General features: G+C 41.5%; 1 protein-coding gene across 1 annotated transcript in view; it reads left to right on the forward strand.

The window, feature by feature from the left end:
- The window catches only part of CSMD1 (CUB and Sushi multiple domains 1), a 1,889,718-nt gene that overhangs the window by 1,851,421 nt on the left and 25,579 nt on the right, over window positions 1-12,718 (forward strand). The window contains exons 56-58 of the mRNA XM_068531988.1: window positions 3,913-4,101; window positions 6,764-6,937; window positions 7,714-7,896. Of these exons, the coding sequence (XP_068388089.1) occupies window positions 3,913-4,101; window positions 6,764-6,937; window positions 7,714-7,896 (546 nt within the window). The remainder of the gene's footprint in view (window positions 1-3,912; window positions 4,102-6,763; window positions 6,938-7,713; window positions 7,897-12,718) is intronic.

A 12,718-nucleotide genomic window follows, 5' to 3' on the forward strand; every position in this document is an offset into this window, starting at 1 on the left:
GTCCTTTGCTATTACATACACGAGTATAAAGAAAATTAAGAAAATACGGGGTGAGTGAAGGTTCTGTTCTGGTTAGAGAGGAATAAAAAAGGAAACAAAAAAAAACTCACTAAACTTGCATCACTGAATCCAGGGTCTTGTAGTGAATCCTCAAGTTCACTGGAGAATATCAGTTTTCTTCTATGAACAGTCAAAGAAATACTACCTTCCTCTTAGGTTTCCATGAGTTCTAAGTAAACCAGTGCACGTGAAATGCTTAGCAAAGTGTCTGGCGCATAGTACGTGCTCAGTCTCCCTGCCCCCACTCCCACCCACCTCTGAAATTTAACTAGAATTAACTATAATCAATTAGAACCTTCTTTATCAAACCCGAATGTCTCATTACACCTAAAACCAATTTCTTTATTCTTATCAGTTATTGATAAAAGATGAAAGGTAACTTTCATATGTTTGAAAAATAGCCATCATAGAAGTTGCTTTTGGTGACCGGTAATTAAGTTTTGATTTAAGTTTTGATTCATCCAAGTAAACAAGTTGGAAATGTTTATTCTGTGTGATACACTGAATAGTCACCTCACCTTCGATTGTCCTCTCAACTTTGCATAATCCCTTCTATTGAAAAATTTAAAAAACACATATTACACAGAACTCTAATCAATTATGAATGCTTTTTAAAAAATTTAGTGAACTAATTCTTACCCATTTTTCCCACTGCCAAAGAATTTAAACTGGCTATATGTCCATTACAAAGCATCATTTTCTTACTTTCCTGTTTATAATCAGGTTTTTAATGAGCCATAAAAGAAAACAAGAAAGAAGCAAGAAACAGGAGTAAACACAGAAAAATAAACATAAACACAGGCTTAAGCAAAAACAAAAACAAAAACACATTAGGAAGAGATGGAGGTAGTTCCTTCCTTCCTTCCTTCCTTTTCACATAAAGCCCTAAGGCCACAGAAGGAGTTTCAGAAGTCATCAGGTAATCAGGAGCTCTGATCCTTACCTAGTTCTGGTATGACCCCTTTTGTGACCTTGGATATGTTACTGATCAGTATATGAATGTCTTCTTTACCCTCCAACATACACAAATGTCCCCTGGAACACATTTTGTGCCTTCATGACTCCACACAGGCTATGTACATATGATATCAATATTTCTCATTCTCTCCAGCTGAGGAAATTCCGTTCTCTGTCAGGTTTTAACACCTGAACATCAAGGCCAAGTCTCAGCGCTTGGCGTGTTGAGGGGTGGTGCTAAGATGAGGGGAGACTTCAACAATGAGTCTCTCACCAGTTTCTCTCTGATGCTCTGCCCTGCTAGACATCGTGTCTCCAGCTAAAAAAGTAAAATAGTTCCAGCAGGTGTGACCTGGTCTGACCTATCTTCACACCATCAACTTTACTGGTCATTTCAGGCGCCACAGGATGATTTAAGTAATTTGACCCCTCCTTCCGCTTTGCTGACAGCTCACCTCTGTCCGTCATATGAAGTCTCAGTTTACCAGATTCCAGATAGGAATTGGGCACAAAACAGAAAGAACGGAGACGGGAGAGCAGTGCGTGGACGGACTGGGTAGTGCTGAGCTGTCTAGGCCGGCAGCCTGCCCTCCATATGGTAAAGCACACTCGTGTGCAGCAAAGACGTGGAATGTTTCACAGTTCTCTCTGTCGGGGACAAATAAGTTAAAATCTTCCTGCCTTATTTTTTTTCCCCAAGCTGGTAGATACAGCTGAATCTCTAGTGGAACCAATAAAATAAAGAGGAAGGGATATAATAGATGTTTCTGACTGCAATTATGGAGGACTAAATTCTGTAGGACTAATTCCACAGGATGGGACTGAGAAAAGCGTGAGCAGGTTTAGAGTGTTTGTAGACATACCTCTTCCAACATCAAGAGCAATTCGGTTTCCATCTTGGAGCTCACGGAATCTAACTTTGTCAAGCATTTCTATTGCCTGGTTTTTAAGCATGCTGAGCTAGGTGAAAGGATGGGGAGGAGCCTGGGACTCAGCACTTCTTCCAGGTAATTCTAATGCAACGTAAAATCCCAGAGTGGTCGTCAGTATCGTCAGTAATGAGGACGTCCGTGTCTCCTACACACCGTGCCGCGGGCAAGAGAGGCCCCCAAGGAGAATTCTGCTTCGAGGTTTCAGAGCGCTTGGGCATGAAACTCGCGAATTCTGAACAGCACTCCTCCCGCCATGGTGGGGCTCAGAGAGCCCTGCTCTCCTCGGCCGGCAAAGGGGGGATGCAGGTGGACCTCACCATTACCGGAGCGATAACTGTTTCTCTTTTCTTTCTCTTCTTGCTTCCAGCCCCACCCTTCTCTTGACCCCAAACGCATAATGGCACTTGCTTTGTGCACTTCGTCTTTCTCACCCACCCCACAATCAGGCTGCATTCAGGAAAGCTGGGCCCGAATATAAAACTATGAATTAAAGAAAGGGGGAGCCCGGGTGGGGCGTGCGGAGTCCCGGGGCGCGTGAGGCATGGGCCGGGCGCCCTGGCGCAGGAAGGCTCGGCACCTCCACTTGGGTCGCCTAAGCGGTGTCCTTTCCTCTCACTGCAGAGAGTCTGCTGTGGTTTGGGGACCGTCCTCTAAGAGCGATGTAAGCGCAAACTCGACACCATAGCGTCTTTGGCCTTCGGGCCAAGGCAACACCTTCCTGCTTGTGAAGGTCAGACACAAGGGAGCTGTTTCTGTCTCCTGGGGTTGACACGCAACTCCAAGTGCCCAATGGGCCGATGCGGGCGTTTTTCAGGTCATAAAAATAATCGTGCAAGTCAGTGAGACTTTTTCCAAATAGCTGATGCCTGCTATTATGGTGGGTTTGGTGACAATTTTATTGCAGGTGCAATGCACTCTGGAGCCTTAAAAATATCTGCTGGGGGTCCGTAAACATGTTTGCTTGACTCGAAAGAACTTGTCTTCTGTCAACTCAGGATTGGTTTAAGAAGGATAGGATATTATTCTGCAGCACTGAAAGGGACCCTTGTCCGCCTCTGATCCACCCACCCCATCGTCCTGGGGACAGAGAGGAATCAGGGTGCAGACGGGCAGGGTTTGCCTTTGGCCGCTGGGACACCGAGTGCAGTGGCTGCCTGGGAACTTGTCATGGCTACCGGCTTCTGAGCCAGAAATATCTGGAGAGAGCGCGGCTCCGCAGCAGCTGCCCCGTTCAGCGGTGGGCGGGTCAGAGAGAGAGAATTGGGGCTCGCTCTTTCCTCTGCACCTGCGAGAGCACGCGGCTGGTTCCCTCCCAGAGGCCAGCCGGCACTCAGGCTCAGAGATCATCATTCAGATGGACCAGGCACACCCTGCTGTCACTGCCGGAGCTGTTTCTACAGGGGAAGAAGCTTAACTCAGAGGCTGCCTTAGTTTACACTTCTATTAAGTGTTGATAGAGAAGTTGTCGTTTTTGTCTGCTTTAGACACATAACAGAAATTACTTGGGCACATATTGAAGCATTAGTGCATGTCAGGGTGGGGTGGTAATTAATTACTGTGTTCCAGGCTGTCCTGAAGTATCACAGTCGCATACAAATATGTAGACTAACTTCAGCCGTTTCTATTTTAACATTTTCATAACATAAAAACCTAACCAGGGAAACGAATTTTAGACCATACATTGAAGAAGCCTATTATTAGGAAACAGTTAAAGGCTGTCAGTCTCATGTTGTTAAAGGTGCTATAGTAGCCGATATATTGCTTGACATGTTTTGAAGCATAACGGCCCAAAGCAGGAAGTGGAATTCGTCAAGGGTACAGAATTTCACAAGCTTTGGCTGTCATGCTGTCGTCTTACCAACTTTCTAAAACCACGAGGAGGAGTTTGCCTTCTCTGCCCGTCTGTTTTGTTTATAAACGTATAGCTGCATTTGAATAATGTGCACCGTGCTTTCCTTTGCAGTGGTGAACTGCTCGGATCCAGGCTTTGTGGAAAATGCCGTTCGTCATGAGCAACAGAATTTCCCCGAGAGTTTTGAATATGGAATGAGTGTCGTATATCACTGCAAGAAGGGATTTTACTTGTTGGGATCTTCTGCCTTAACCTGTATGGCAGATGGCTTATGGGATCGCTCTTTGCCCAAGTGTTTGGGTAAGTGAGGGTCCTTTTGGCCACAGAGCCCTGTAAGAACACCACCAACAGAACACGGTTTTTTTCAAGTATTCAAAACGGTGTTGATTTTTAATTCTCTCTACCCACCCCCATCACAAATTATATTTGTTATTATGACAACGTTATAGGTTGGCCAGAAATCACCAAATGCAACTCACACTAGTTTCGCGGGAAGAAAGGGGCGGGGGTGCTGGCCTGCTCGCAAAGCTGGCCCCAGCGGGAGACGCACTCGGCTCGCGGGCTCCGCCTGGACCGGGCTGTCTCTGTGTCTGCTGTTGCTGCTTGTCTCCTGCTTCGGGCCAGCAGGGAGGCTAATCCACCGGTTCAAACGGGCGCCAGCGGCCTCCAGACGGCGCCTCTGTCAACACCGCGAATCTCTCAACACCATGCATCTGTCTGGACCCAGGTTCAGAAATATTGGCAAGAGGCTATAAACGGTGTCTCCATCTATTGACCTAGTATCTGTGGCCGGAAGGGTGGCGCTCTCTGAGGGGCCTAATTTGGGTCTCATCAGCGCTTCTGGTACAGTCCGATGTGAACGTGATTAGAAAGATAGTGTCCTGGTCGTCACTTCCTCCTGACCCATAGGTTTAAACAAGAGGAGGGCGGATTGCCGTGAAGAACGGCGTGCTCAGGGCAGACAAAGTGATAGGTCGCCGCTCTGGCTCCCCTCAAAACACTATTAACAGTACATTTTAGACCATACAGGTTCACAAGGACACTTTCTTTTTTACCCAAATAGCTATAGTATTACTTTCTTTCACTTGAAAAATCATATTGTCCTTTAGCTCAGAGAGAATTGTCTTGTTAAAACGTAGTCTGAAAATGAAGGAAAAAGAGTCACTCTCCTTGGCCTTTTAAAAATCAGTCAGAAACAAAACAAAACAATCCTTTTTAGTATTCATTTTGTGTGGGTAGAGAAAATAGGAAATGACAATCACATTATAAACTGAACTTACTGGAAAAAGTGATAATCCATTTTACCTGTGACAATTACGGCTTTTTCAGTACATTTTCAGAGTGGATTGGTGCTGGAGACTTTTTTCCTGCAAGTCAGGGTCCCACAAAGCCCTTTCAATCTACCCGGAAACCTGTCTCAAATTCTAACTGTAACAAAACAACGAATTTCTACAGAGAAAGAGAGCGATGACTTTCAAAAACAAACGCACAGGCTTACGTGACAAAACACATCTGTAAATGTATTACTATCCTCATCAAGCTTTATGTTTTCTGGTTTTCTGTGCCTTCACACACGGGAATTTTTCAGAGAAATTAGTTTTGTTTTGTTTGTTTTTCTCCCCAAAGATTTCTGTTGCATCTTCCGTGGTGTCTGTGAGACTTGTATTGGTTGTTGCAATGATGCCAGCGTGCTCCAATCTCCAGGAACCAGGTTTTAACTGATCTCATTTTCCAAGGGGTGACTTCCCACCTCTTGCTGTTATTAACCGCTGGAATTACCGTGAATTTGGGAATACACGCTCACAGAGGAGCGTTTTGTTTTCACGTGCTCTGCAGCAGCTAACCTCCATCTCTGTTTTTGCTGTTATACTGTTCCACTGATTTTTTTTCTCTTTTATTTCACTTGGAACTGATCATTTATCAACAATTTCACTGATTCAGCTCTAGTTAGCTTCTTTTTAGGACTCCGTAGATAAACTCCTCTTGTCCAGTGAGTGGATATCAGTATAAGACAGTCTCAGGGGAGGGCTTATGTGACTCAGGGGATGGGTGATGCCTGCCAACCTTTCAAACCTGCCCCTCTGGCTGGCATCACTTTGGGGTTGCCAGTGACCAAATGCAGCCCCTCGAGGATGTTAAACCAGCAGAGCCTTTGAACACTCTTCGGCATCATCAGCCCAGTTAGCTGTTTGTACGTGGTGTAAAATTTGCCCGTGGCTAACCCTAATTTTGGACTTTATAGAAAGGGAGAGATAAGTCTTTACCATCCTATGGTAATCTGGATTCTAGAATTTTCCTTCTTGAGCGATAATTATGATTAGATGATGGGCCTGATTTGGTATAATTATAAAGAAATGAGTGGACTACTTGAGGAAAGTATTGATCAGTAATTTATTATTATTTTTTTAACTTAGACATTTTAGATTGCCACCTATTCAAAGAAAAATTGTTAGATGGTCTCTCTCTAGACATGGGAACTGGAAGAGGAAGCAGATTTGACCGAGTTTTGTCCCCAAGCAAAGCACGATTGTCATACTAACTGAAGAAGTAATGGAAATAGTTTTGGTGAATCTATGTTAGTTTCTAACATTTTGTATAACACTGCTTACTTAGGATACAGTTAAGGGCAGATGGAAAAAATTTAGGTAGAGTGACTTTCTTTTTTGAAAACCTAAATATCAATTTCTACCTTAAGCAAAGCTATCTTAACCTAATAAAAAACAAACAAACACTTCATTGACGGACCCTTTCCTGGACTTCAGTAACGTGACTATTCAGGGTAGAGGGAGGGTCGTCTGGAAATTGGCATTTCTTCTCCAGGGCACTGCAGCGATGTGCAGTGTATTCAGGTGTTTTTTGTTAATCGGTGATGATTGTATGAGTCTCTGAGGGACACTGACCAACACAAGGCAGCTTAACAGGAACAATGTACTCACTGATTTGATTTGATTTTTTTCTTAAGTTATTTCGTGTGGACACCCAGGGGTCCCTGCCAACGCCATCCTAACTGGAGACCTGTTTACATCTGGGGCCGTGGTTCACTACTCATGCCAAGGGAGGCGGAGTCTCGTAGGCAACAGCAGCAGGACTTGCCAGGAGGACAGTCACTGGAGCGGAGCCCTGCCCCACTGCACAGGTGGGCATGGCGCAGTCAGCTCTTCATGCCAAATACTGGGCAGTGGTGCCATTCTTTGAAGTTGGTGTTATTCCGTTCCAGCCAAGTACGCCCTTATGATATAGCGTCAGTGTCGTCTTCATTCTCCTTCCCTTTAAACACCTATCATGGCACATTTTCCTCTGCAAGAGCCTCCCTAGCACCTGAGTAGGAAGCTTGCTCACCTTGACTTAGTTGGCCCCCGTTTTCCCCTCCTTTTCTGTGCTTCCTCTCAATTCTTCCACATCTTTCCTGTCTATGTCGTCAATTGTTACATCAATCCTGTTTGGAAAAAAAAATTAACTTAATTCTTCCATAAATGTTTCATAATAAACAAAATAAACATAATCAGCAGATGGACACAGTGTAGAAGCGTCAAACCTCTCATTTGATTTTTTTCGTTCCCAACGCACCTTCACCCCCATCTCCTCGTCAGCATCTTTACCAGCATTTCCAACGAGCAATTCCTGCATTTACCGTCCCCAGTATTTTATTTCTTCTAAAGAATACCAATTATTGTTACAACCATATTTTAATAAGCTATTTTGATTTTAGTTACACAGACACAATTTCTTAGCATCTTCCGTTTTTGTGCTGTAATAAAGAACATCTTTCTCACGAGATTTCCAGAACGCTGTATGACTGTAACCGTGTTCGATACACATTTACATAAAGTTGCATTCCCTTTAAACATAACAGCCCTGTTTTAAACGAGTATAACAGCATTGAGTATTGCCATACGTGTTTGTGTTCCATAGGAAATAATCCTGGATTTTGCGGTGACCCAGGGACCCCAGCACATGGCTCTCGGCTTGGAGATGAGTTCAAGGCCAAGAGCCTTCTCCGCTTCTCCTGTGAAATGGGCTACCAGCTGCGGGGCTCGGCCGAGCGAACGTGTCTGCTCAACGGGTCGTGGTCAGGACTGCAGCCCGTGTGCGAGGGTAAGTTCAAGCCTGAAAGTCAGCGTTTCAAGTTGAAACCAGGTAACTCACTCTAAACTGACCAGTAACATTCCACAAAAATCCTACAGGTTTACACTATTTCTACAATTAACCTGTTTCCCCCCCAGACGTATAAGAGAATCATCAAAAAGCACAGCTGGGCATACCGAGATACCTGACTGTTCAAAAGATCATATGACGCTATCCTAACCCTTTGAAAGTCCGTGGTCTAAAGGAGGTGTCTGTCTGCTCCTGGTGACGATCTCTGTGTGACTTTGCCGTGTTTTGTGGCTGCTGGTGGTGAGAGCTGAGGCGAAGGAGCTGTGAGTAGGGCCGAGTGAGCCACTGCTGGGAGCTCCCTGCAGGCTGGGAGAGGTTTCTGTTCACGTTACGTCCAGTCTGTTGGTGGCCCCTGCTCAGAGCGCTGTGTTGCAGAAGATTCTCGGGTTACTTTCCGAATAATATTTTGGAGTGTATTTTATTGTACTATTTAAGAGGCATGATAGGAAATGGTGGGAAACCCCAGTAATACCAGTAAAATGCCACGGCTCTTTATAGACACGGTGTCATGTCTTGGCAATGCCTGTCCTAAGCAAAGGTGAGCTGACATGCCATGAGTGTGTTCAGAGTCTAGAAAATAACCGAGTTAGAATTCGGACAGACAAGACTTCAACATTTGCACACAAACTTCTCAGTGACTGAATTTTCGAGTCTAAAACAGATACACAAATTAATTACCTATTTTTACATGTATGAAACACTTTCCATAGAATTTGATCAGCTTGAATAAACTCACACAATATCAACACCAGAAATACAGATCAAGTTCCCTTAATCTTTATTTTCCCTACTATGTCAACTCTCCTTGTACTGTCACTCATTTTATTATAGGTGTTATATAGATAAGTAGAATATAATATGCATGTATCTAATCTGACTGTATTTTACATAGTTAACTGTATCATATGTAGTCTACATAATATAAAATGATATGTATGAATAAGCCAATCCTATGTATGCGTGTGCGTGTATACTCTCATTTAGAGTCAAAGATTATCCTGGTTATTATAGTCAAAGACCTGTCTATCTCTCTATATAGAGATAAGTATACGTGATAATCCAAGATAATGTTTGACTCCAAATTGCCTCTTGACAATCAAGTTAATGTAAATCTTAAGATTAGGCCCTAAAGAAGTTAAATCAAATATGCCTAAATAGTTGTGGGGAAATGTCATCTGCAGCTGTGATTTGCAGGATGATGCCATTTCTATTGACTGAAGTATGCGACTATAAGTTAGTAGAACTTTTCTCACTCTCAGTTCCCTCCCCTCTTGTAGAAACTTGAATATTAAAATTTGCATGAGAGCATGTCTTTCTCACCAAAACCAGGACATTTTCTGTTCTATGATATAGTACCTCAAAGTTACACATGACCTCCGTAATCTACAATTACACCCCATCTAACCTTTTCTTTATACCACACCTGTGAATTTGTGGTCCAGAAGTATTTGAACATTATGAAAATTAAATAAGATTTCCACGTCAATCCATGACATATTAAACGATAGTAGGCCCACCTTCTTATTGAGAACAACTATAAAACAACAAAATACATGAGACAATTATGTGAGTTATTAAACAACAGACAGGGCGTGACTCTGTTCCTTAGGAGAAAATAAATAAGGTGAGCTCCATAACCCCTCTGTCACTCTGTGCATTTTTCTTGCTGGGAAGCTGGGAAGCAGAACCCAGGTGGTACAGTGGCTTGGTGAGGTGATGAGGTAGAAATTGTTGTAGGTTACTGAAATGAAATTTGCAGAAACGGGAATCCAGGAAGAGGGAACTGACGATGGGAGGGCCCCAGAATTCTGTAGGCGTGTTCACAGGCGACTCAGCTGAGGGCTGGGCCGACAAGCACACGTGAGACTCAGTGACTCACAGACCTTCTTAGCGGAGAGCAGACCTGTGATAGTAGAAGTCACACCGTACTGAGAGACACTGTACACTCAGGACACTTCTTGGAGGCCTAGAGAGCCCATACATTGTGAATAGGTACCACTCCCTAAAATCAGGGGGACAGGCTAGAACTAAGAGCACATCATGTTAGGACCCAGACTAACTAGCTCTCCGCTAACAGAATAAAACTGATGACAAGACCCAAAAGATCTATAACTACTTTCAAAGCCCACCAGAGCAAAGCCCAACATCTTTTAAAGGAATGACATGCTGCATGCAGTAGTTCATTCACTGTGTCCAGCATACAATAAACAGTTACTGCATCGGCACAACCCAGAGCAATATGACCCATGGTCCAACCAACCAACCAACAAACTAAACAAACAATAGAGATAGAATCTGATCCTGAGATGACCCGAATGTTGAAAAACGCACATAAGGATCTAAATAAGCTATTAAAAACATGTTCAAGACTTTACAGTAAATGGAATCGAAACAGGGACTCTCAACAGAGAAGTGAAAATAATGAAAGAATCAAATGGAAACTCTGGAAATGAAAAGTACATTATCTGATAAAAAGTTTTCTGGATCAACTTAGCAGATGAAAAATGTCAGAAGGCTCAGTTAACTTGGATACAGGTCAGCGAAAATTATCCAGTCTGAAAAACAGAGGGAAAGAAGATGGAGAAAAAAAATCCCAGCACAATAATTTCCTATTGGATAATATCAAGCAGTTTAATGTACTTGTAATTGGGGTTCTAGAAGAGGAGAGAATGGTGCAGAAAATTATTTGAAAAAATACTGGTTAAAAGTTAACCAAATTTGGTGGGGAAATATAGCTTCCAAGGCTCAACAAACCTCCCTTAGAATACATTCTGTGCTATTAAGGATGGTCATTTACTTGAGACTGTACATTCTATATTGGGTTTATCTCAAGCACTTTAGTTTCTTGCAAATTTAAAAAGTGAAAAAATTAAAGCGGTTGAGAGTGAGTAATGTTTTCCATACAAATCTCACTTTGTTGCTGGGATATGGCACTATGAGCTTTATTCCAGCAAAACATAAAGGAATTCATTTATTTGATTAGGAGAGCTTTAATTGGACTTCATTTCATGATATACTTAACTCAGACTATACAAAGTACTCTTTAAATAGCATTTAGTTTATCAAAAGTCAGAAATTCAAAGGGTTCCTATAAAATCCTTATAAACTTGGACCTTAAAATCTGTATACAGAAAGAAGTTGAGTTACTAAAATGTTTCAATACTAAAAATATTTCTCAAATATGCCCCACAAAACTGGCTACTTCCAAATTGCATTGTACAGAAAACATGGGAAGCTGCATAATTAATAGTATGTGTTACACTCGCTAAAACAACAAATGATGAGTAGGATATATGACTAACTCCCCTTCCCACTCCCCCCCCTCCACATGTAGAAGTCTTAAAACTTTTTTGGAGAATCTATTGCTTTATATTTTTTCCTCACTTGTTATCGTAGGTCCGTATCTTTGGGGCACATATTCTTTTTTGTAGAAAATGGGGTTATCAGTGACTTTTTCATTGCCACAATGGTTAGCCATGACCTATATATTCAATCCCCTAACGGAGGTCACCTCCCTCCTGATAATTTACCTTCTCTGAATCTGTTAAAAACGTTAGCTCCTGATGGATATTTCAATAAATTATAAAGAGGAGGAGTCATGCATCATAAAAGAAAAATATTTTAAAAATTCTTCAACATCAAAGAACTTAAATTTATAATATATTTTCATCACTTTAAGCCATGTTTTCTTTTGTTAGCAATCTCGTCTTTTAATCACAGGCTCATTGACTTACTTTTCAAATGGATATATCTTACCAAGTTGCTTAAATATAATTACATCTTTGGGGTTAGTTGCATTAGGCAACTCTTAATCCTCTTTCCCATGAGATTATGATAAAGTTGACCTTTTATTCAGGTAATGGACTAAAATGGGATTGAAATGATGATCATGAAAATAACAATACTAGTACTACTACTAATCTACCAGATTGTTTACTAGGCATTTTGCACTTGGTATGTGTAATCTTACAACAGGGAGCAATTATCTTTCTTATACCCATTTTACAGTGAAGACACTACATGTTGAGAACTTGAATTGATCACTAACATTTATTTAACTTGTATGATCAGAGAGTCAAACCTGTAACTATTTGACTCAATTTAACAGTATTCTTCCTAATACAGCATGCTAAGTGAATGGTATTGATATCTGTGAACAATAAAGTGCATTTGGAATAAGTATAATGCTATTTTATTATAAATTGAGTAAAAGAAAATAATCTTTTACCAAAAGGAGTCACATTAACCAAATGTACTTTGAAAAGGATGTATTTTAAAAGAAATTTTAACTTGTAATTTTTTAAAAAATCTTGTTTTCCTTCTAGTGACCCTACATTTAATCTCTTGTTTTGCCTTAGTGATAGTCCCCGTATGTCTTAACAATATTAAGACCTTGACGTAAAAACAGCTATGTTGACTCTCTTTTCTAACCCTCATTTTCATAGGCAAAGCCATCAGTGAAAGTGTCCCTGTCAGGAAAAAAAAAGTTAACCATGAATTTGATTGTATAGGATACAATATTTGAGGGAACTTTATAAACATTAGGATGTCATTATTATGATGGACATTCTTTTACTGACAGTATATTAAGTTGAATATGTTTTCAACAGTGACCTGCTTTAGTTTAGCATTAGTCCTTCACAGATCACTTTTGAAAATTGCTACATAGATTTTAATAGCAGATATGATTAGAATAAAATGTAATGATATACCCAGGTGTCTTTTGTTATGAATTGGATCAATATAATTCTTTGCTTTGTCA

Source organism: Eschrichtius robustus, chromosome 21 (assembly GCF_028021215.1).
Source record: "Eschrichtius robustus isolate mEscRob2 chromosome 21, mEscRob2.pri, whole genome shotgun sequence".
Taxonomy (NCBI): domain Eukaryota; kingdom Metazoa; phylum Chordata; class Mammalia; order Artiodactyla; family Eschrichtiidae; genus Eschrichtius; species Eschrichtius robustus.